We start from the raw sequence: 23,976 nt of genomic DNA on the forward strand, positions 1-23,976 counted from the left end.
ACAATTTTATTTTTTGTTGTTATTTGAAGGAAAGCAGATTTAATCCACAACTATATAACTGGACAAAGTACACTGTACACTGTAGCTATGGAATGATGCAGCTGGGAGCAGTTTCACTGTTAATTTGAAATGTGAGTATTAATTAAGAAGTGTAAATGAAAAATTTAAGAAAAACATTTACAACTAGAATTGCTAATTTTATTAAGCATGCCTGCAAAATATCTTTCTACTGTCTTCACTTTTTTTCTTTATCCTACATTCTGGAATTAAGACATTTTAATATTACTGGTCCTCTACCATAACTACAATTTGTCTGATGTACAGCATCAACATTTTCTATCTGCTCTTCAAAATTTAAATGGAAATTTATAATTTGTAAAATTGAAATTTACAAGTTCAATTCTGAAATCTAAGCTAAAAGTATCTCATAACCTGCCATTTCCAGTCAAAGTGGCTTGATATTATCAAAATTTCATTTTTACATGAATAATATAACTGTATTTTGTTAAATTTATATTATTTTAAAGCAAAAGCACCATTATGAGTCAACTTCTTAAAAGACTGTTTACTGACAACATTCCAGTTTTGGTATTTCAGCTGTATTTATAATTAGTTCTGCAAATATTTGAAATACAGTACCATTTTGAATATAGACTATTCAAATAGATTTTATAAATTTAACAATATCTCTGAATTTCTCATCAAATTAATTTGTAAATTAGGAATTATTAAAACTAAAGTACTTTCTTTGCAGACTAGCAATACTGATATCATGTTAGTGCTTGATCTGAGCAACAAATACAAACAATTGTATCAGTAAATGTTTCATATATGTCCTCATGGTGAACATACATAGCCATTCTGATATAACAAAGTGATTCCAAGTTTTTTATTTTGATGCAAGGAAAAAAAACAATGGAATGTCCCCAAGAAAATTGACTTGTTCAGCATCTATAAAATAGAACATATACTGTGTATTACATGAAGCCATATTATACTGATTAAGGATCTTTCCCCACTTATTCCTAATCACAACATGAACATGCACTGGGAATCTATCTGTTCATGATATTGCCTTCATCTCATCTCCAACCTATACCTAAGATAGTTTAAAGCTGTTTGGAACTAAGGTAATGCTCTTCCTTTTAAGCAAGCAACAAGCTGCAACACTGCTATGAATACAACCTGACATATTTCACTACTATTTGAGTATTACTGTCAGATAGTATTACTGTCAGAAGGTGCCTAATAAGTGAATTTCCTTATACATTCATAGCAGACCAGAAAGCAAGATGTATCTGAGGACAGGTAGAAGGTGATCCCCAACATAACTATAGTTATTCAGTTGCTGGTAGGTACTGAGAAAGGATTGGGATTACAAATATCACAGTCCTATTATTCAGGTCTGGTGTGAATTTTCTATTTTCCCTCTCCAATTTCATAGGCATTTATGGGATTAAAAAAAAATTGTGACAGTCTTATAAAAAGAGCAATTCTTTCACTGAGATGTGTTGTCACTATTGAACTAAGTACCGTAGCTAAATGTGCTTTTTAAAAATTACATTAGTAAAATGTAAGGAAGTATAATTTGCATAGCAGGTTCATACCTTAAAACTGGATTGTTACTTTTCCATGGAAATGACAGTAAATGATCTTATATCATTGTTCTTCAGACATCGCATGTTCTAATTTTAAAGAATTAGTAGCCAAGTTGTATTGTACTTTATAATAAGAAGCAAAAAGGGAGAAAATGTAAAATAGAACAGCACATGGCTACCCTTATCTGACAATGTACATGGCTACTGAAAGAACATCTGTCCTTATCCCCACCCAGAAATCTCTAATATTTGGCTGAATCAAAGGCCACAACAAGCTCAAATCTCTGCCAATGAAATTATTGCAAAATTTCCCAGAGCCTAACTTTTTCAAATTTAATAGAATAGGTAATCAACTGCATTCTGATTTATCCTATACATCAATTCCAACCTTATGTTGGTTTCTCAGAGGCTTTTGATTACCTAGATGCATTGGCCCAATGAGTTCCAATACCTCTGGACAGCTTACTCTCAGGAAAAGTAATGTTCTTTTTTGTTTTTATTCCATTGTATTGTTATCCCATTTACCTCCCAGAATTCCTTCTGGTAGATGAGCAGCTATCTAAGTTTGTTGAATAAATACATATTCAAATTACATAAATAAACAGATTCTACTTGGCATGTTCTATATTTTATATTAGTTGTGATTCATACAAATATTGCATGGGAAAGATCTGATGTACAATCACTGGCATCTCTAGATGTAGCTTAAGAAAGCTATAATACATGATGCTCTAAAAATTGCTGTTAGTCAATGCAAGCAGCAGTGGATTTGATGGACCTGTAGTCTGATAATAAAAGCCAGTTTCTTCCTGCAAAGTACCAATTACAATCTTGACATTTCAGATATCCTTTTAAAGCATAAGAACAAATTGAGCCATAGAACTATGCACAGCAGGGTGCACAAGTTTCATTACACTAAAAGCCACTCCAAAAGTGGATAAATTGGATCCCAAGAGTATACAGATCTAGGCCACAAAGGTAGACATGGCCACAAGCAACTTCTTTGAAAAATTATACCAAACTGGAAAATAGAAACATTCAAGTCTATAAACTCTCAGCAATACAATCAAATAAATGAGTAGGATCAACTATGTAATTCATTATATAAAATTGATCTTTAAAATGTAATTTCCAATCCCCTCCCAGATAAAAGATATCAAAAGATTGTTATTTGTCTCTTCCTTCCTTTTCTTTTACATAAAATGCTCGTTTGAGATACAGAACATACATGCTCTCTGTCACACACATGAATACTGTTTGTATCCTCACTTTCTCAAAAATGAGAAGTGAAAAGGGGTACTGAAATCAGGTAAGGGAATGAAAATAGACATCTAACAGTGGGATGAAAAATCAGTAATCAAGGAAATGCCCGCTCTTCTTCCACCTACAATAAAAACATCTTATTTTCCCTATGCCTAGCACACTTGAAAAAAGGAAGTTTAAACTTTCCCATTTTATGAAGGTAGAACAAAAAGTTTTAAAAACGTAACCAGGAAATAATTTAGGAACCTCCTGTATTTTTATTCTCTATGTAAAATCCTGGGATTTGTTCCTTTTTTTGATTGATCATGCAAGTAAGAAACCCAGTAGCTGCACACCGAATTTACAGTCCACAATCCTTGTTTTCTCTCTCTCTGAAGAAAAACCCAAATTCCAAACTATGAGATGTGGAAAAGAAAAACCAGCAACAACAAAACACCTCTAAGGAGATGCTCTAGAAAAAAGTTGTGTGGGAAGGCAGATGTTTTCTGTAGGCTGCTCTACTTTGCAGGCAGACAAAATGTCACTAGAGATTTTGTGAGGATGAAAAAGGAGGGCAGGACTGATGAAGAGAGGCAGAGAAACACCATAGTGAGAAAATGGTAGAAATGTTGGGCGGGATGTTGGGTTAACAAATGAGGAAATCAGAGAGAGGAAGAAACGGTGTTAAAGGAGACAAAATAGGCAGGAGACATAGAAAAAAATGAAACAGAAAATATAACACACACCCAGAAAGAGAATGAAAAGATTATTAGAGAGCTGAAAAGTCAAGAAAAAGGTACTGAGGGATAGTAGCAGTGGCAGGAAATGTAATTTCCAGAAATTGTTATCCACATCTTGACTGACTGTGTCTGTCTAGTTTAGAATCTGCCTGATTCCAGAATAACTTTAGGCAGATTACACTGAAAATAGAAAACTAATAAAAAAGAATCTAAAAGTCCAGACAAACTACTATACAATGCAGAGTTCCATAATACTTTATCCCAAGGCCTGGGAAATTAAAGATTTCTGGAATAGGGTCAGATGGAAGCTAAATGGATCTGTCTAGAATGAAGTGTGTCAGAAAAGACCCTCCCTAGGGGGGATGGGGGATAATTGTATTTTCAGACATGCAAGATTGATGTCAGCCTTGCAGGGTAAACCAGATAGGAATCATAACCAGATGAATTAATTGTACTTTATTGTAAAGTTATACTGACAAAATTTCACATGTCTGAAAGTGACCGTATTTTCTTGGAAAAATTAAAGGGCAACCTAAAAAAGGGACATCTCTGACAAAGATTCATAAAATTTTGTTTGTGTTTATAACGCTGTTTTACAAAAGAAAATTCAAGAACAAAATGAACAAAAAAATACATAAATCTAAAGGTCACCTTTCCGAAATAAAGAACTGTCCTTTATAATAAGAAATATTTGATCACTGTAGGTGTAAGTCAAGTAATAAATAATACATTATTAAGGAAACTTAGTGGATTTTATAACTTGCAATCCATCCTCAAATCATCCTCAATTTTATTTGGTTCAGTGTCCTTTCTCTTCAACTGTCCCTTATATTTATTTGTGTCAACTTTCTTTACCATGTTTTTTTTCTACCAAATTTGAACTGATTTATAAAAATACTGATATTGTTTTGTCAGATTCACCTCAGTGACCATTATTAGTATTAGTATTTTTTCATCAATCATCAGATTCAAATCCCTTCATACCCACAAGTAATCGAAGTCCAACCCATCTTGAATTCTGTTGATTCTGATCTGCCACCTATTTGCTTTGACCACTAATAGTTCAGATTTTGTAGAGAACATTAGCATACAATAAGCCTGTATTCATCTGAACTGTCTGGACTCCTTATTTCCTGTGCTTGACAAGTAACCTTTGTTCAATTTCAGTTCCAACACAGTGCCTTCAAATAATATTTCTAACTCCAAGTGCCTTTGTTTTCCTACGCACGAAGCCAGAGCTAAGCACATTTTCCCTACAACATCTTCTTTTCACAAAACCCCTTTCTGAATTATCCAAGTTTATCGGCATTTTTACTGATACCTGACATTCTCCTTACTCTCCCACCAAATCATTAATTCTATCATTGCTCATCTCACCAAATCATTAATTCTATAATTGCTCATCTAAGAGAGCTCTTATACTTTCTAGATATAAAAATGTCACAGTTCATGTGACAAGTTCATTGCACATGTTACTATTGTCAATTATGATTACTGAGAAATAAATAAACAGTAATCAAAAAGGTTTGGTGACTATTTTATGAATTCTGGGGAATTTTGGGATTTCTCCTATAAGTAATTTGGCAACATATTAAAACTTAAACATATTAAAACAGAATAACCTTTGATATGGTGAAGCCTAAGAAAAGCAAAATGACAATATCACATCTTTATCCAATAATTCTTAATTATGACAATCCATAAAGGATCCACAACATTTCTTATTACACAAATATCTGAAGTAAAAGATTATGAGTAGAATGAAGTCAAAGAGGGGAGAGAAAAAAATAAAATGATACTAACATTTAAAAAATGAGATGAAATAATGACTTCACTGGAAAACATTGGATAAACTAGTTGGTGTTTGCAAATTTATAGTTGTTTCTTCAAATTAAAGCCATATGGTTTTGGTTTTATGGGGTACAAATTCTCCACCTAGCCTACACAATATAGTGCTCGCAGTTAGCATCTACTGAAAATAGAACCTTTCCCATTATATATCTATTATTGTACAACCTGTCTGCTTACCTGGATAATATAGTTTCATTCAATTCTAGAGTTTCACATAAAGCAAAAAGTTCCTCCAGAGCACTTTCACTTTTTATATTTATTCTAAATGATATTCAGCACATCACTGAAGTTTGTACAAATGAGAGGGTAATAAGGAATGCTAGGCACAAAATCTCTATGTTGTAAAATATGATTTGGTAACATTTTCATGTACTGTTAACCATCTTACAGGAGTATATTGTAACAGAGGTAAGCAAGCAAAAAAATAAATACACGTACCTGTAATTTTATCTCTTACAAGCTTGCAGGATTCTATTTCACCAATGCTCCCAAAAAGGCTCCTGAACTCTTCTTGGGTCATGTTCTGGGGTAAGTAGTTGACTATGAGGTTGGTTTTGCTGTCATCTGTAGCTGCCCCTGTCTGCATAGGGGAAGGGCAATTTCGGCTGTTGCTGGCAGGACCATTGGTTGTATTGGATGTAGGGCCATTTGACACCTGAGGCTCCATGGTGCTAATTATCTATGCAGAAAAAAAAGGTGGAAAACATCCCTTCAATCCTCAGAGATACAGTTGCTATTTAAAACATACTTACAAGTGAACAAGTAGGTAGCATTCATGGCCAATTTAAGAGAGTTAACAAAAAAAAAATCAGCTTGGTTCTTCTGCTATTGTGATAAAGTAGGTCATGCTAGTCTTTGGCAGAAAGCACATAGTAAGACGCATAGACAAATACAATCTCCCCTTCTTTTTCCCTATTGGTTTTTTTAATACAAAGCTAATTTTTCTTTTCATGATGCATTTGTAATGTACAAATTTAACTATGATCCAAGGTATAATAACAGTGATTAAAATTACAGTTCTATTTAAGTGGAAGAGTCCCATGAAGAGAAAAAAGCTGAAAAAGTAAATGTACATTAGCTGTTTAATTACTGTGACACCTAGTATTGTGACAGGTTTATTTGGGCCATTCAAACTAAGAAAGCTATTACTGTGATATTACGAGCTTGAAGCAACAGACTTTTTGTCTTATCAAGGACATTTATTTACATGAACAAAGCACCTATATTCTTCAACTATTTTGGCCACCGAAGATTTTTTTTTATTCTTTATTAAATAGAACTGAAACTGCAAATCATAGAATCAAAGTTTTAGAGTGAAAGGCAACATTTCACCCATCAAATCCAACCCCCGTTTGGTGCATAAAACCAAATCAAAGTATTTCAACAATAGCTGTTTTGCTCTGCTTAAACACCACTAGTGAGGGATGGCTTAGCATCTCTTTGGGTAATTGATTCCACTTCTGAATTGCTGTTACTGTTAGAAGCATTTCCTTTCAAACATCCAATGGTAAGCTAACATCCTGTAACTTAATCTATCATTTTGTGTTTTACACTCTGAAGTGATATATATTTTCTACAGCTTTTCAGAATTTGAAGAATGCTGTCATCTCTCCACTCAATCTTCTCAAGGCTAAAGGTTCCCATGTCCTTCAATCTCTCTTCACAGATCTGTTTGTAGTTCCTTGATCATCTTTGTTCATTTCTGTAATTATCAAATTTTATTTGTCTTCCAGGATGTTAGTTATCCCACCCACTTTGTGTCACCAACAAATATGATAAATGTCAGGGCTGCCCTAGGGTTTGTTTCAATGTGATGCTTTGCACGGTTTTGCTCTAGATCTTGCCTAATATCAGGGCTGCCTCTGTTCAATCCCTAGGAAAGAAAAACCCTTGGCTCCGTGGAACTGAATACGGCAGAAGTCAGGCAAGAACTGGAGCAAAACTGCACAAAGCATCAAACTGAAACAAACCCTAGGCCATGGGTCAGCAACCCGCGGCTCCGGAGCCGCATGCGGCTCTTTGAGCCATCACCTGCGGCTCCGGAGCGCCCGTGTGCCCCGCCCCCTGGGAGAAGCGCGCCAGAAATTCCCTTTCCTGGGCTGGCCCCGTCCGAGGCGGACGTGGCCGTGGAGCCGCACGGGGAAGCCCCAGGATCCCCGCTGGGAGCGGGCCAGCCCTCCCACAAACCGCAGCCCAAGGGAGAGCAGCCCCTGCAATCCCCAGCCGGCGTGACCGTTGGCCCCGCCAGCCGGGAAGGCGCGCCCGGAGTCCCAGCTGCCGTGAAGGAAGAGGGAGATGCAGCAATGGTAGGAGAGGAGAGCCTCCTCCTGGGGCCTGCTTCCTTGCCCTCCTCCTCCTGCTGCCCCACGGGCGGCTCGGGCGGGCGGCGGGGCAAGATGGTACCGGTGGGGGCCATCCGGGCCGGCAGAGGGGCTGGTCAGGCAGAGCAGCTGCAGCATTGTGGCCAGGGCCAGCGGCCCCCGCGGCACCAGCCCCCGCCGCGGCCAACTGCAGCTACATCGGATGGGCAGAGGGCGAGGCCGGGCAGTGTGGAGTCCCAGCTGGGCCGGTGGCAGCAGCTTCCTCAACCCTCCTCCTCCCCTTCTTCCTCCTGCTGGCTCTTGGGCGGGTGCCGGGGCAAGAGGGGTGCCCGGGAGGAAGCAGCCGGGCCGGCAAAGGGGCTGGCAGGGGCCAGTCTGGCAGAGCAGCCGCAGCATCGTGGCCAGGGCCAGCGGCCCGCGCCGCACCAGCCCCCGCTGCAGCCCGTCGCAGCTACATCGGATGGGCGGAGGGCAAGGCCGGGCAGTATGGAGTGCCAGCTGGGGCAGCGGCTTCCTCAACCCTCCTCCCCCCCTTCTTCCTCCTGCTGCCTCTCGGGTGGGTGCCGGGGCAAGAGGGGTGCCTGGGAGGAAGCAGCCGGCCCGGCGAAGGGGCTGGCAGGGGCCAGTCTGGCAGAGCAGCTGCAGCATCGTGGCCAGGGCCAGCGGCCCGCGCGGCACCAGCCCCCGCGGCTACATCGGATGGGCGGAGGGCAAGGCTGAGCAGCGCAGTCCCAGCGGCGGCAGCTTTCTAGCCCTCCTCCTCCCCTTCTTCCTCTTGCTGCCCCCTGGACGGCAGTCCAGGCTGGGGCGGTGGTTGGCGCCAGCATTGCTCCCTGGGCAGCGGAGCCGGCCACGCATCTCCCCGAGCCGGTCCAGGTGGCAGTCCTGGCGGGGGGTGGTGGCCGGTGGGGGCATCGCTCCCTGTGCCGTCCCTGGGCAGCTGAGCTGGCTACGTGTCTCCCCAGGCCAGGCCGGGCGGCAGTCATGGCTGGGGCGGCGGCTGGCAGGGGCATCGCTCCCTGGGAAGCCGAGCCGGCCACATGTCTTGCCGGGCCGGGCAGCAATCTCAGCTGGGGCGGCGAACGAGCAGCTGTGTCCCTTTGCCTTCCTCCGGAGGCAGAACTCTGGCCTCCCGCAGCAGGCTGATATGCGAGCCCGAGCAGCCGTCTGCTGCCGCTTTGGAAGATTTGCCGCAGCAGCTCTTTCTCCCCGTCAGCCTCCTCCTCCGCTCCCTGGGAACCTTCGCGCCAAAAGGCAGAAAGAAGAAAGTCCCAGAGAGGGAGAGCGCGGGGTGGGGGGAAGAGCAGTCTTCTCCGAGGGGAGAAGCCAGGACGGCAGAGCTGCCCATACTTAAAAAATTTAACATGTATGGGGAAGGAGAATACACCGCAGCGCAAGGGCATTGAAGGAAAGGCAGGGGGAAGGGGAAGAGAAGAGGGATAGGAAGGAAAGAAAATGAAGGAAGCTCTGTAGCCACCCAAGAAAAAGCAAATTTAAATACAGTAGCTGCCAGGGAAGGAGGAGGGAGGGGAGGCTTGGCAACTTGCTGGAAGGGACTGATTCGGGGTTCTGGATCAAGGTGGGGAGGGGCGTTGGGGGGTTCTGGCCTCGGAGGGAAGAAAATGAAGCTGATCCAGCCTCTTCAATCAAGTTCCCTGTTCTGCGCCTGCGTGTGCACACACGCGTACGCACGCATGCACGCATTTTGCGGCTCCCAGGTTTTTTTTTCTGAGGTAAACGGGTCAAAGTGGCTCTTTCACTTTTTCAGGTTGCCGACCCCTGCCCTAGGCCCATCCCCTTGTAGCTACAACCAAAGTTCAATCATCAACCAGAAGGTATTTCGGGAAAGTCTCTGAGTTAGGCACACTGTCTCTGCCTTCTGAAGCCAGATGAAATGACCTTGAATAGATAAGCAAAGTCCGAGCTGGCTATTGTAAAGCTTCATGAAAAATTTCCACTGTCTCTACCTGCACACCTCCCTCAGAAAGGCTCCCCACTTCCCCCCATTGCTAACAGTTGACAGCAAGCAAGGGAAGATGGAGGCTGATAGATAAGCATTCCTTCCACCTCTTATTTAAGTTATTTATAGAAATGTTGAAAACTGTAGGATCCAAGGCTGAACCTTATGGCAATCTACTAAGTATTTCCTCCAGCCTAATGAGAAAACTGTTGATCACTTTTCATGTAAGATTTTCAGTTCAACTATATATCCATTTAAATGCTAGCCTCTGTAGTCCAAATTTAACTAATTTGCGAATGAAAAAGTTACGGGACTATTAAATGATTTGCTGAAGTCAAGACACAGTGCCTCTATAGTGCTCCCACAATTTATCAGAGAAATTATCATATTAAAAAAAGTTATAAAATTAATCTGGCAAAACTTAAGATAGCACTTCTATATAAGCCAATATTGCATAATTAAACTTAAATTAACACAATTAAACTTCACCTGTTGAATAAAAAAGTGATTTTTACAAGATTCAGAAACAATGTAACAAGACTTATAAACTATTTTTAAGAATATATATCTTTTAAAATCACAGTGTTCTTTATACAACTCAAAAGGGTAAAGTTTCTTAAATATTGTAATTTATACCTATGACATACAACACAACATGTAAAGTTAAAGATTGCTTAGGACCAGAATGGCAAAGTAATAGCCAGAACCATTGGCATGTGTCTGTCAGAAGCTTGTCATGCATTTAAAATTCAAAACTTACATTAGACATATCCATACACACAATCCTTAAAGCATTTCTACATTACCATAATTCTTTGAAGAACCTCATATTTTTCAAAAGACTAACATGATTACTTCTCCAAAACCTGTATTATATGAATCTCAATTGAGCTCATTTCAATAAACTTAGAGAGGGTTTGGGAAGGATTCCATGGATGAGAATCCTCCAGGGGAAAACAACTCAAGAGGCTTGGGAAATTTTGAAAAGTGAGATAATAAAGGCCCAGTCTAGCACAATACCAACAAAGAGGAAAAATAACAGCTCTCAAAAGAAACCAGCATGGCTGCATAAGGAACTCTCTGATCAATTGAANATTTCATGGGGGTCACCAAACAAGGCTGTCCGCCATTTTTTTCCCCTTTTCCGGCGGGTGCCTTACCTCCCTTGGGCTGGGCCAGCTGGTGGTCGGCCTGCTCCGTCTCTGCCGCTTGCCAGCTACGCCTCGGCCGGCACAGGGGGCGGAACCACACATGTGCGGCGCTCCCGGGCAGGGAAAGTCCTTGACTTACGACTGGTTGGGTAGTCCTCAACTTACGACCGGTTTAGTCCTCGACTTACGACCGGTTTAGTCCTCGACGTACGACCGGTTTAGTCCTCGACTTACGACCAGTTGGGGTCGCGGCATTAAAAAGGTTGAGAACCGCTGTTCTAGTTGCTGCTGAGCTCCCAGCAAAGCTCCAAGCTCCAGACAGGACCCCCGCCAAGATATGTTGCGCCCTGTAGTAATAGCAATAGCACTTAAACTTACACACACTTCACAGTGGTTTACAACACTCTCTAAACAGTTTACAGAGTTAGCATATTGATCCCAACAATCTGGGTCCTCATTTTACCGACTTCAAAAGGATGGAAGGCTGAGTCAACCTTGAGCCGGTCAGGGTCGAACTATTGGTAGTGAGCACAGTCAGCCTGCAATACTATGTCCTAACCACTAGGCCACCACGGCTCTTTACTGCAGCTTGTTGTCCTGTAGGAGACTGATAGCTGACGCTCTCCAGACATGACTTCAGCTTCTTCATTTATATGCCATTTGCTTATCACTTTTCCTCCTCCACACCGCTTCCCACTCTATCTTAGCATTTGCTTTTCTAAGCTAAAAGTCTGGGTGGGGCGAAACTGCCTCTGGATGTCAGCATATTCTTCAAAATACCAAGGTGTGGCTCAATTAGCACAGACAGCTGCAACACCGGTTTGGATGCTTGTGAGTAAAGTTGCGACCGAATTTATGAATCCATGAGGGAAGTGGGGGTGGGAAGCACTTCGGCCTAGCTGGAGCTGTTTTTTTCCAAAGAGCAGACAGCAGTTCCAACCCTCCATAGTCATAGAAACAGTTAAAAAGTTATTCAATGGTCCTTCTACGACAGGGGTAGGCAACCTTGGCTCTTTTATGACTCGTGGACTTCAACTCCCAGAATTCCTGAGCCAGAATGGCTCAGCTTGGAAACCTCTCCCTTTCCCCTCAGCATGGCTGGCTCAGGAATTCTGGGAGTTGAAGTCCACAAGTCATAAAAGAGCCAAGGTTGCCTATCCCTGTTCTAGAAGTTACCTCAATAAGGGGAAATATGTGATGGAATGTAGTCTGGAATCCCAAGAGGGAGGGAGTGCATTCCAGAGAAGCAAGAGACAACACAGTTCAGATAGTTTGTGTGAGAGAAAGAGGGTGAAGACGGCTCCTCCCTTAATAGGCAGTCCTCGACTTACATCCATTCGTTTAATGACCATTCAAAGTTGCAACGGCACTGAAAAAAGTGACTTACCATTTTTCGCACTTGCCACTGTTGCATTCCCCCCCCCCCAATGATCAAATGATCAAAATTCAATGTTTGGCAAGTGGTTCATATTTAGGGCCGTTGGAGTGTCCCGGGATCAAAAGGTTTGCGCTCTTTTAATAACCAAAGTCAATGGGGAAGCCAGATTTCACTTAACTACCGTGTTACTACGTAACTGTTACTAGTAACTGTGAGAGGGATCTCTGAGTCCTAGTGGACAATCACTTAAATGTGAGCAGGCAGTGTGCTGCAGCTGCCAAAAAAAGCAAAAGTGCTAGGCTGCATTAACAGAGGGATAGAATCAAGATCACATGAAGTGTGAATACCACTTTACAATGCCTTGGTAAGGCCACACTTGGAATACTGCATCCAGTTTTGGTCACCATGATGTAAAAAAGATGTCGAGTCTCTAGAAAGAGTACAGAGAAGAGCAACAAAGATGATTAGGGGACTGGAGGCTAAAGCATATAAGGAACGGTTGCTGGAGTTGGGTATGTCTAGTTTAATGAAGAGAAGGACGAGGGGGGACATGATAGCAGTGTTCCAATATCTCAGGGGCTGCCACAAAGAAGAGGGAATCAAGCTATTCTCCAAGGCGCCTGAAAGCAGGACAAGAAGCAACAGATGGAAACTAATCAAAGGAGAGAAGCAACCTAGAACTAAGGAGAAATTTCCTGACAGTTAGAACAATTAATCAGTGGAACAACCTGCCTCCAGAAGCAGTGAATGTTCCAACACTGGAACTTTTTAAGAAGAGACTGGACAGCCATTTGTCTGAAATGGTATAGGGTTTCCTGCCTCAGCTGGGGGTTGGACTAGATGACCTCCAAGGTCCCTTCCAATTCTATTATTATCATCATCATCTTAACAGTTGCAGTGATTCACTTGACAACCACAGCAAGAAAGGTCGTAAAATGGAGTATGACTCACTTAACAACTGTCTTACCCACAGAAATTTGGGGCTCAATTGTGGTCGTAAGTCAGGGACTACCTATAGTTTCCAGACTTTATGGGGATAGTAGCCCGTTTTAGTTTTGAAAGATTTTATCTTTAGGTGAGGAACAATAAAAAAGATCTTCTTGGAAGAATCTCAACATGTTTGTTCTGATACTGGGAGCCTGATAAAACCAGAGAGATTTATATCCAAATTGCACGTAAACCTTTGGAAGAATGTAATCTCATTCAAGATAGGCAGTTCTGGAATTACCATTGTCCCTTGCAATGAGTAAATCCTTATCCGGATTCAGTTTCAATGTAATAATATTCATTCAGCCATATCTGATTGCAAGATCTGGGGGTCACTTGCATCGAAATAGTATCCATGGCTGAATCTCCTGATGATCTCCCCTAGCAATTTCATATATATATTGAAAAACATCAGCAATAGAATGGAATACTGAAGGACACCGTATCCTAAATCCCGTTTTCAGGAACCTCTCCCCCTAAGAGAAAGGGATGGAAGAACGGAAAAGCTGTGTCCCTGTTTCCAGCTCTCTCACGCAATCCAGAAGATACCAGGGTGATGGCACCAAAAGCAGTTAAGTGTCAAGAAGAACAGAGAAAATCATATTACTTTTGTTAACTCCAAAACAAAGGTCATCCATCAGGGTGACCACACCAATCTCAGTCCCATATCTTGCTCAGAAGTTTGAATCCACCACCAGATGGATCCGTAGCTGGCTGACCGGCCGTACTCAGCGTGTGGTCCTCAATGGAACCGCATCTACATGGAGGGAAGTGTGTAGTGGGGTGTCCCAAGGCTCTGTTCTGGGCCCAGTGCTCTTCAACATCTTCATCAACGATCTGGACGAGGGGATAGATGGGGAAGTCATCAAATTTGCAGACGACACCAAGCTGGCAGGAATAGCCAACACTCCAGAAGACAGGCTTAGGATACAGGAGGATCTGGACAGACTTGAACACTGGGCACTATCTAACAAAGTGAAATTCAGTGGTGAAAAAAGTAAGGTTCTACATTTAGGCAAGAAAAACCAAATGTACAGGTATAGTATAGGGGGTACCTTGCTCAATAGTAGTAACTGTGAGAGGGATCTCGGAGTCCTAGTGGACAATCATTTAAATATGAGCCAGCAGTGTGCTGCAGCTGCCAAAAAAGCCAACACAGTGCTAGGCTGCATTAANAAACTTCCTGACAGTTAGAACAATTAACCAGTGGAACAACCTGCCTCCAGAAGCGGTGAATGCGCCAACACTGGAAGTTTTTAAGAAGAAACTGGACAGCCATTTGTCCGAAATGGTATAGGGTTTCCTGCCTGAGCAGGAGGTTGGACTAGATGACCTCCAAGGTCCCTTCCAACTTTATCATCATCATCATCATCATCATCATCATCATCATCATTATTATTATTACCATAATGACTGGAAAATCATAACTGCAACTATATTATGAAGGACATCTGGACCATACATGTGGTAAATACAGGTAGTCCTGAAGAAATAGCAGGCCATTTAACGACAGTTCAAAGTTAAGACTGACATCCCCAAAACTACATATGACTCTATTTCGAAGTTATGACAACTGAACTGGCCCTGTGGCTTATGACAGACCATAGGGATGCTGCAGCGTTCCCCTGCCTCTCTTCCCCTATCCTACTTCAATGAGACCTGCAGCACTCGGGCCTTTCCCATGCCTCTGGGAAGCAGCAGCCATTTTCAGGCAGAAATGTGGTTGCTTTCAGAGCTTTCTCTTCCAATCAGCTGATCACCGATCATCTGACCATCTCTCTTGCCTCTGGCTAGGCTTCAGGAAGCTGGCTCTTGCATAAAAGGTGGTAGCTTCAGGACAAGCTTCCACAAAATTTTCCTTCTTAGCCCTCTCCCTCCCTCCTTCCCTCCCCCAGAAAGCCACATTTCTTCAATAAACAACAAAGCTGGGAGGGATGTACTTGTTGATCTCTCCCAACCCTCCAATTAGGTGCTAAAACTAAATTCTGAATCTCTGCTTTCCAATTTCTATCACTGTCAAAAACCTTACCTTGAGTCCAGGCTGAAGAGTAGAGGAATGGAAGCAAAGAAAGAACATCTTTTTGCAGCTTTTTCCCTTGAACTGGAAAAAAAACCCCTTCATCTCCAAAAGTGAGTCGACTACTGTTCTGTAGAAACTTGTGCAAGAAAATATAGGGTGTTGGGTCTTTACAAGCTTTAGTTGGCTGTCTGACTGCCTACAGAGCCCAATTACAACTTAAAGGCTAAACTGCCCTCTCCAGGCAGTGAAATAGACAGCTAAAGCTTGCAAAAACCCAGTAGTTAAAGCATCAAACTAGAAACTGGAAGACGATGAGTTCTAATTCAGCTTTATTCATGAAACTAGCTGAATGACCTTAGGCCAATCATTCTCTCTTGGTACTAGGAAGAAGACATTGGCAAACTTCAGAAATCTTGCCAAGAAAACTGCAGTCCTGGCAGCTGCCAGAGTCAACACTGAATCAAAGGCATGCATGCATACACACACAAAGCTTTTTAGAAAAATGAAAAAATACATAACAGAAACTAAATAATATTTAATATACAATATAGTGCAAATATCACATTCATATTTAGGAAAATTCTACTTCCTCTGATGAAATAAATAAAACTACTCAAGCTGTTTGGATAGTTGTGTAAAATGGCTATGGATTCATCACTATATCTTCTTTATCCTACAAATTAAAAAAAATCTGTTTCTGCCCTTTGACCATTATTCCTAACAAAACTCTTAAGTGATCTTTATTATTTTCTGCTTTACTTGCCTTGAAGCTTTTCAAAGAGAGATCTTTGGGTGAACTCCAGGAACAGGGCTCTAAGGGCAGCAGAGCTTTGGCAGCACATCATCATACTGGAGCAACTACATACTAGTACAACTAAAACATTGGACAATTGAGGATCACAATGGAAGAAACTCCATATAGTTCACATGGTTGTTTCAAATTTCTGAGCAACAACCCCTGAGGGAGGCTCACATTGCAGGAGACTCCATGTGGATTTATTTAGACTTTGCAAGCTTGGAGTTGTAGTGGAATTCATTCAACATCTTCTCACGTTCTCTACTCTCCTTTAGCTCCACCACTATGACCATTTACTCTGATACACTGGCTGCAAGGCCATATGCAATCATACATGAAGCATGAAGCATGTATGTCAGTGGTGGCGAACCTATGGCACGGGTGCCAGAGGCGGCACTCAGAGCCCTCTCTGTGGGCACGCGTGCAGTCGCCCCAGTGCTAGGCCTTCACCTAGGTTTTATAAAACCTTTTCGCTTTAGGCCTCCGCCGCCATGTGCAAAAAAAAAAAGCTTCAATCAATCACTCAATTTCAACTTCTCCAGGGAAAAAAAGATCTTGCAAAGTTGGAATTGATTGATTGAACTTTTTAGTCCCACCCAGTCTGCTGTTACCACTGCAGCCATGCCCACCCAATGGGCCACACCCACCCGGCACCCGACGATGCATAAGTGGGTTTTGGGTTGCAGTTTGGGCACTCGGTCTCTAAAAGGTTCGCCATCACTGATGTATGTTATGCTTTGGCTAGTAAATTATATGGCTTAGACAGAAAAAAGGAGGGTTGTTTTTATCTACTTATCATGCCAACATCTACTGCCCAAATATACTGCTGAACTGCTTGTTTGTTTTTTTGTAAAGGTTTTTGTGAAGAAGCTGGACTCTGAAAACTTTCGAAGAAAAGCAGGTAGAATGCTTTACATTTGAAAAACCAAAAGAGTATTTTGCTTGATCTGTTCATTTTATGATGTGCATGTTCATTTTTTACTGCATTATTAACACATCAACCTGTTCCTCCTACAAAGGCACACTTAAACTTTTGGTTTGCCTCATTTGTTACAATTTTTTTCAGTGTTAGAAAAAGGATTGTTTCGTTGAGCAATATATGCACTTGACTCAAAAATTATTTTTTGATATCAATGCTACTGAGCACTGACACTGTAAAATAATTATTCCAGAATGGCAGCAAATCTTGTTTGGTTTTGGTGGCCAGTGAAGAAAAGAGGGTAAATTTGCAAGTCCACTTTTAAATTACAGATAATCCCCCAGGTGCGAGCATTTATTTAGCGAATTTTCACAAAAATGAATTTATTCAGAAAGGGTACTTACGTTAGAAATTCAAAACTGTGACCAAAAAGAGGCCTCTGTAGCCATGTGACTTAGATTCAGTCACTGCTGCAATGGTGGCCATTTTTAACTCTGTGACTTGTTTGGGTTACAAACGCAATTTCCTGAAGCTGGCAGGGGTTTTTTTTTGTCCCTGGTCACATGGCCAAACAAGATCTGGTGATTTCTGCACCAAATTCTTGGGGTTTTTTGGTGGTGCGTGGAGGATCTGTTGCTGCCAAGGCTTGAGGACTAGAGTGCTAGAATTGCTTCTGTAAGTATTTTAAAATATTCTTTTTTGTTACTCTATAGCACGGGTTGGTAACCCGCGGCTCCAGAGCCACATGCGCCTCTTTCAGCCATCTCCTGCAGCTCCCTGTCCTCAGCCATGTGCAGTCTGAAAAAAAAAAGTGGGACTAAAAAAGTTCAACCAATCAATTCAAACTTCTCAGGAAGTTTGAATTGATTGGTTGAACTTCTTTGGTTTGTGGGACTGCCCACAAACCTCTTTCCTTCTTCGGACTACACGTGGTAGCAGCGGAGGAAGACCCGGGAGGATTGCTGGAAAGGTAAGTAGCTGCGGGTGGCCACTCTCGGGATGCCTCTTCCCTGCCCGGCGGGTCTCCCCTCGCCCTGCTCCGCCACCGCCTGTTAGTCCGGGGGGGTTGCCGGGGGTCTCTGTAGTTTCCTCTCTCCGCCCGTGCCTTTCGGCCATCTCGCGGGCAGCGGATCTCCGTGGCCTCTTTCGAGAGATTCCCCTGCGGCGCCTGCCCAGCCCTTTCCCCACCTGCTATGCAGTGCCTCTTGACCATCCTCCCACTGCCGCCACTGCCCTTCGCGCTGGGCGAGGCCGGAGAGGCGGCGGCGGCGGCTGGGCAGCCGTGCCCCTTCACCATCCTCCCGCTGAGACTGCCACCGCTAGTCACACTGGGCGAGGCTGGAGAAGCGGCAGTGGACTGGCAGCCATGCCCCTTCACCGTCCTCCCGCTGCTGCAGGGCTCTCCACCACCCAGGCCCACCTTGGCCCCATCCTTGGCTGCTTTCGGGGAGCCGCCGCCGCCCTCGGTGTTGCAGAAGGAGACCTTGGTCTGCGAGGCTGGCGGTGGGTCGGGACCCCCCTTGTCCCTGCGGCAGCACTCCCCGTTGCAGGGAGAGCAGCGTTCTCTTGGCGCCCTCCTCTTGCGATGGCAAAATGGCCGAGAATGTGGCAGGGGCAGCAGCCGTGCCGGCGGCGACCCCTGATGATGCTGCAGTGGCCACCGCCGTGCCACCACCGGAGCCGCTGCCTCCCGTCCTGCTCCCCCTTCCCGCCCCTTCGGCGCCGTCTGCCTTTCATTTTTTTTAAAAAATTATAATTTAAGAGAGCAAAGGGAGATGGTGATTTTTATTGCTTTCCTTTTAAATAAAATGTTCAGCATTATTAAATTTAAAATACGAATGAGATATTTTGGTACCAGGATCAAAATTTATATAAGAGGCCTAAAACTGTCAATAAAATTATACATGGCCCAGTACAAGAGATTTAAAAATAGTTTACTCAATAGTAATTAGAACTCAACACCTCAATCCTCACCAATTGGCTAAATCCCCACGTACAATTTTGAGCAATATTCTCACCAATCCCACTCCCCAGGGGAGCGTTTCAGCACAATTTATGCACAAGCACACACTAAGCCTTTTCCATAGTACTGTTACCAAAAAGAAGAGTTCCTTCAAATCAGTGTAAGGGGAGATTAAGCATCATATGCTAGTTACCTTTATCTATAGGTAGAAGTGGTTAATTAAGGTATTCATATAAAACCAGCTGTTGGACAGAGCTAGCTGCACCAATGCCTCAATTTTTCCATTTGAAATAGTGTCAACATTGCCTTGCTATTTTTCTGTCCTGGTAACCTTAGTTCTATTGTTTCTTTATGGTCTGCAGAGAGAGATTTCTGTTGAAGTGTACTGTCCAAGTCTCAACTTTTCTTGTCTTAGCTTTGAGTTTATTTTCTGTATTCACCATTCTGCATCTCCAATGGCTTTGGAAAATACATAATCTCTGCCATTAAGATTCATGATTCCATCTTTGAGGTGAAACTTCCACTTATTCTTACTTCTATGTATCTTGTCATACCGGCACACTACAACATTCTCAGTGTCAAATAATTCCTGTCCTTCTTCATCACTAACATCATCTTCACTATTGAGAGGTTCCTCCTCAACCTGGCCATCTTCACCTCCATCCTTTTCTTTGTCTTCCTCTTCATCATCATCATAATCCTCCTCTTCCTCCTCCTCTTCTTCAGATGATGTATCACCTGCTCCATCCACTTGCAGCACTGAAAGTGCCTGTGATTGTGCTGGCTCATATTCTTCCTTCTCTGCTTCATCTTCAGATGATATATCACCCGTTCCATCTACTTGCAGCATTAAAGGTGCCTGTGGTTGTGCTGGTTGTTGCTGAAGTTGTTGCTAACCAGCTGCAGAAATCTGTGCTTGCGCTGGTGTAGGTGCAGCCACTGTTGTAGGTATTACTTGGGCTTTGTTTCCTGTAAATAAGATCTGCTGAGGTTGAATAATCACTCCTGTCTGTTGCGAGATCCCTCCAGGAACTGGAGCCAAAACTTGTTGAATAACAGGAGACTGAACTCCACCAGGCTGCATTTGTGGTATAACCTGCTGCTGTAGAACTACTTGCTGCTTAGGCTGAATAAAATATTGAACACCGCTGGCAGTTCTAACCACCTGTAAGAGTTGGCCTGAACTTGTGAGTATCTGCTGAACTCCACCAGGCAAAGCCAAAGTGGCTGCTGTAGCAGCAGCACTCATGGTTGATGCATTCATGTGCTGTATCAGTTTGGAATCTGGCATAATAACTTGAGGCTGAGGTGTTTGCTGTGTTGCCGGAATAAGGACTTGCTGGGACTGTTGCTGAACTGTTTGCTGTGGCTGCGGGTGGTGATGATGATGGGAATACTACTGCTGCTGCTATTGTTGCTGTACTTGCAGTAAAAGTTGCTGTTCCTCTGAATGAAATCCATCAACAGCTTTGAATTGCAGTAATTTGTTTTCCCATAGTGTTTTAAGTTCCACAAGGACTTGCTCATCCACACTTGCATCAAGAAAGACTTCTCAGACATCATTAATGACATCTTCAATCACAGACCTATACAATTTAGGCACGGGGTTTGTGTTAGTTGAGCTTGCCATGTTCCGCACCACCCGTGTAGGACACACATCCCAAGGCAGGGCGCCCCCGAACACCCCTCTCCGGACAAGAGCAGGCTGAGGCGAGCTAGGGCCCCCTTCCCCATTGCTGCCGCCGCCGTTGTCCACCTCCTCCACCCTGTCTCGCCTCAGGGGCGTCCTCCTCAGCCCGGCTAACCCGCCCGCACTGAAGAAGCCACCTTCTCGCTCTTCCCCCGTGGCCCGGACACACACGGCGGCCCTTGGGCTGCAGCCGCCAGCCCTCTGCTCCGCTTGTTTCGCCCTTTATATAACGAGTCAGCGCCGTCTGCCTTTCATTCTCTCTCTCTCTCTCCTCACCTGGATAGAGAGAGAGAGAGAGGAAAGAGAAAGAGAGAGGAAAGAAAGAGGAAAGAGAAAGAGAGAGGAAAGAGAGAGAGGAAAGAGGGAGAGAAAGAGAGGGAGAGGAAGGAGATAGAGAAAAAGAGAGAGGAAAGAGAAAGAGAGAGAGGAAAGAGAAAGAGGGAGAGAAAGAGAAAGAGGGGGAGAGGAAAGAGAGAGAGGAAAGAGTGAGAGAGAAAGAGAGAGGGAAGAGAGAGAGAGGAAAGAAAGAGACAAAGAGAGAGAGAGAGAGAGAGACCCATTTGACATCTAAAATGAAGATAACATTGCATATATCCTTTTTTACCTTTATTTTACATATACAGTGCTTTTTTTGTAAAAAATAAAATAAAATAAAGGTGTCGGAACTCACACGTCATACAACCCACCTTGCCTACCCTACAAGGTTCCATCCAAAAAAGGTGCCGGAACTCCGTTCTGGGCGTTCTATGAGAAAAAAAAAACCCTGTATATACACACACACATACGCACGCACACATATTAAAGGTAAAAAAGGATATATGCAGTGTTATCTTCATTTTAGATATCAAAAGGGTTTTGCGGCTCCCAGCATTTTGTTTTCGGTGGGAAACGGGTCCAAATGGCTCTTTGAGTGTTTTGGGTTGCCTACCCCTCCTCTATAGTACTGTACTGTTTGTTTGTAAGCATTTGGGAACACTGTGCTTTTTAAGTACAGTACTTTGCAAACTATTGTGTTTGTAAGTACAATACTTTGCAAAGATAACGTTTGTTTACATTTGCCTTGAAACTGCTTGAGAAATGCTAGCCGGCATCTACACAAAGCATTCTATAACATTGTGTTTCCTTGCTTTTATTTTGGAAATTAGTATATATTACTGTAGTTTGTAGATTTTAAATTTAAATTGCCTCCAATTGTGGGTGCCCCATCACTGGAAGCTTTTAAGAAGAGACTGGATAGGCATTTATCAAAAATACTCTCTTGTGAGAGCAGTGGGTTAGACTAGATGACCTCAAGGTCCCTTCCATCTCTATTATTGTGGCAAGCCAAGAGTTCTGTAAATCCCTCCCCCATCTCCCTCTGGGTGCCTGGCTGGAGTCTCTTAAGCTAATTAGTGGCAAGTGGTTTTTTTTTAAGCAACTGCAATCCCCCCCCCCCGGGCAGCTGAAGACACTTGAGCTGACTAGCAACGTTTTTTTAAAAAAGCAACTGCAATGGATGCCAGCCTGCTTGGAGGCAATTTAATTCCTAAGCCAAGGCTGCATCAGAAACAGCTGATGGGCGGCCGGCGGGAAAGCCTCTCAGTTCAGTTAATGATGGCAGCAATCAATTAACCAATCGGAGGAAATAGTAAGACAGATTTTTGTTCATTTAATGACCCATTTGATTCAATTAATGAATTTAATTTTAAAAATCTGTAAAATTGAGTCTGATTCATTTGACGAATTTTTTTACTTACGATCCTAATAGGCAGGCTCCATGAGGTTCGTACCTCAAGGACTATCTAGTATTAGGGTAAATGGAGACAAGGTTAGGGCTGGCATAGACCTAGAAGAAGTTTATTAAAAAACATTTTGAAAGTGCACTTTTGGTATTAATTAATTATGAACTATTTAGCATCAGGTCCTTCTGCCTTGGAACAGGTAACTGGCCAAAATGTTTTGTTATGAGAGATAAAAAAATTATAATTTGTCTCTTTTCACATTCCCTTTAAACACAAAACTTGTACCACTTCCATCTCCAAAAGCACAGTCAGTTAAGGATTAAAGTTACCAATGTTCATCTAGATCAGTGATGGCGAACCTTTTAGAGACCGAGTGCCCAAAATCTGCCCCGCACCCCAGCCCGCCCCTGCTCCGTGCTCTGCCCCTGCCCTGCCCGCCTGCAGGGCCACTCACCGCCTCCAAGCCCCGTCGCAGCAGATCACCCAGGCGGCCTTGCAGTGCCATGGCAGCCACGCCCTCGGCTCACACCCCGCAACATCATCTGCACGCGATGGGGCACAAGGGTGGAGTCTTGTCCCTGCTACCCGGCTGCCATGTCCTTGACTGCGCTGCTCCACACGGGCCATGTCTGGGGGAGATAATCCTCCGGGGGGGGAGCTGCTGGTGAAGAGGGGGCCATGGGGGGAGGCGGGGATGGGGCAACGATGCACATGCCCACAGAGAGGGCTCCGAGTGCTGCCTCTGGCACGCGTGCCATAGATTCACCACCACTGATCTAGATCTTTGTAGCAGAGGATTATTCTGAATCCTACTTTTTCCTTTTCTCAGAATATCTGACACTGTTTTGGGTTTGGGTTTTGTTTCAGCCACACCCAGGCTAAGCAAAGCAGTTTACATTTTGTTCTGTCCAAGCCACAGGCAACCTGAATCAGATGAACAAAACTTATGGAATATAGTATTGTAGAACCCACTCATGACACTCCTCTGGGCCTTTTTAATAAGCTAGGAGTATGGGTCTAAGGAGCGGGTGATTGAACTCACAGTCATAAAGACACTGCACACACAAAAGGCATGCAGTTTGGATGCACAGTATATTGTATGTATTTAATAAAAGTAAAGGTACTTATATTTAATCTAATAGTAAATGTAATATGTATTATATAATATATAAAATTATACATAGAATTACAAATTTAAAAATATTAAGTGCAGTTATAATACTGATTCTTCTTAATCTGTTTAAAAATGGGGAAAATGAATTAAATGAAATATATAAACACTTGCAACATCATAACTGAATTTAGATTGATTGGCATGATCTAAATATATTGATGATTTTGAGGAATTGTATTATTCATACCAATCATTACCCACGTTAAATGAGAGAAAATATGTTAAAGAAAATATTCTCATTTTCCTCTCTATTATATTACTAAAAATCTCAGTTGTGTTAACTTATCTGTCTCTCTTGTTTCAAGTTCGGAACATTTAAGCACAGAACAAGAATCTAATCCAAGTGTGACCTTAAGATATACTAGAAACTTTAAAGTAATCAGATTGGATAGTTAATAGATCCACTTTAATAGGGTAAATAAACTAAAAGAAATGCCCACTTTAATTAGCTGGTAGTATGATATT

General features: G+C 42.8%; 2 protein-coding genes across 4 annotated transcripts in view; both read right to left on the bottom strand.

The window, feature by feature from the left end:
- ELAVL4 (ELAV like RNA binding protein 4) overlaps nt 1-23,976 on the bottom strand; it is a 91,172-nt gene that overhangs the window by 46,711 nt on the left and 20,485 nt on the right. The window contains exons 1-2 of one of the 3 annotated variants that reach the window (XM_029283122.1): nt 13,565-13,573; nt 5,870-6,110 (exon numbers count right to left, since the gene is read on the bottom strand). In XM_029283122.1, the coding sequence (XP_029138955.1) occupies nt 5,870-6,110; nt 13,565-13,570 (247 nt within the window). In that variant the 5' untranslated portion in view covers nt 13,571-13,573. Of the gene's footprint in view, nt 1-5,869; nt 6,111-13,564; nt 13,574-23,976 lie in introns of those variants that run through there. The other 2 variants (XM_015810913.1, XM_015810914.1) reach the window with 2 other exon arrangements.
- On the bottom strand, nt 19,336-20,556 carry LOC107283063 (transcription initiation factor IIA subunit 1-like). The gene is given in 2 exon segments (XM_029283123.1): nt 19,336-19,664; nt 19,755-20,556. Coding segments are annotated over 2 exon segments (1,104 nt in total). The 3' UTR covers nt 19,336-19,362.

This window comes from Protobothrops mucrosquamatus, unplaced genomic scaffold, assembly GCF_001527695.2.
Source record: "Protobothrops mucrosquamatus isolate PMUCROS unplaced genomic scaffold, P.Mucros_1.0 scaffold24, whole genome shotgun sequence".
NCBI lineage: Eukaryota > Metazoa > Chordata > Lepidosauria > Squamata > Viperidae > Protobothrops > Protobothrops mucrosquamatus.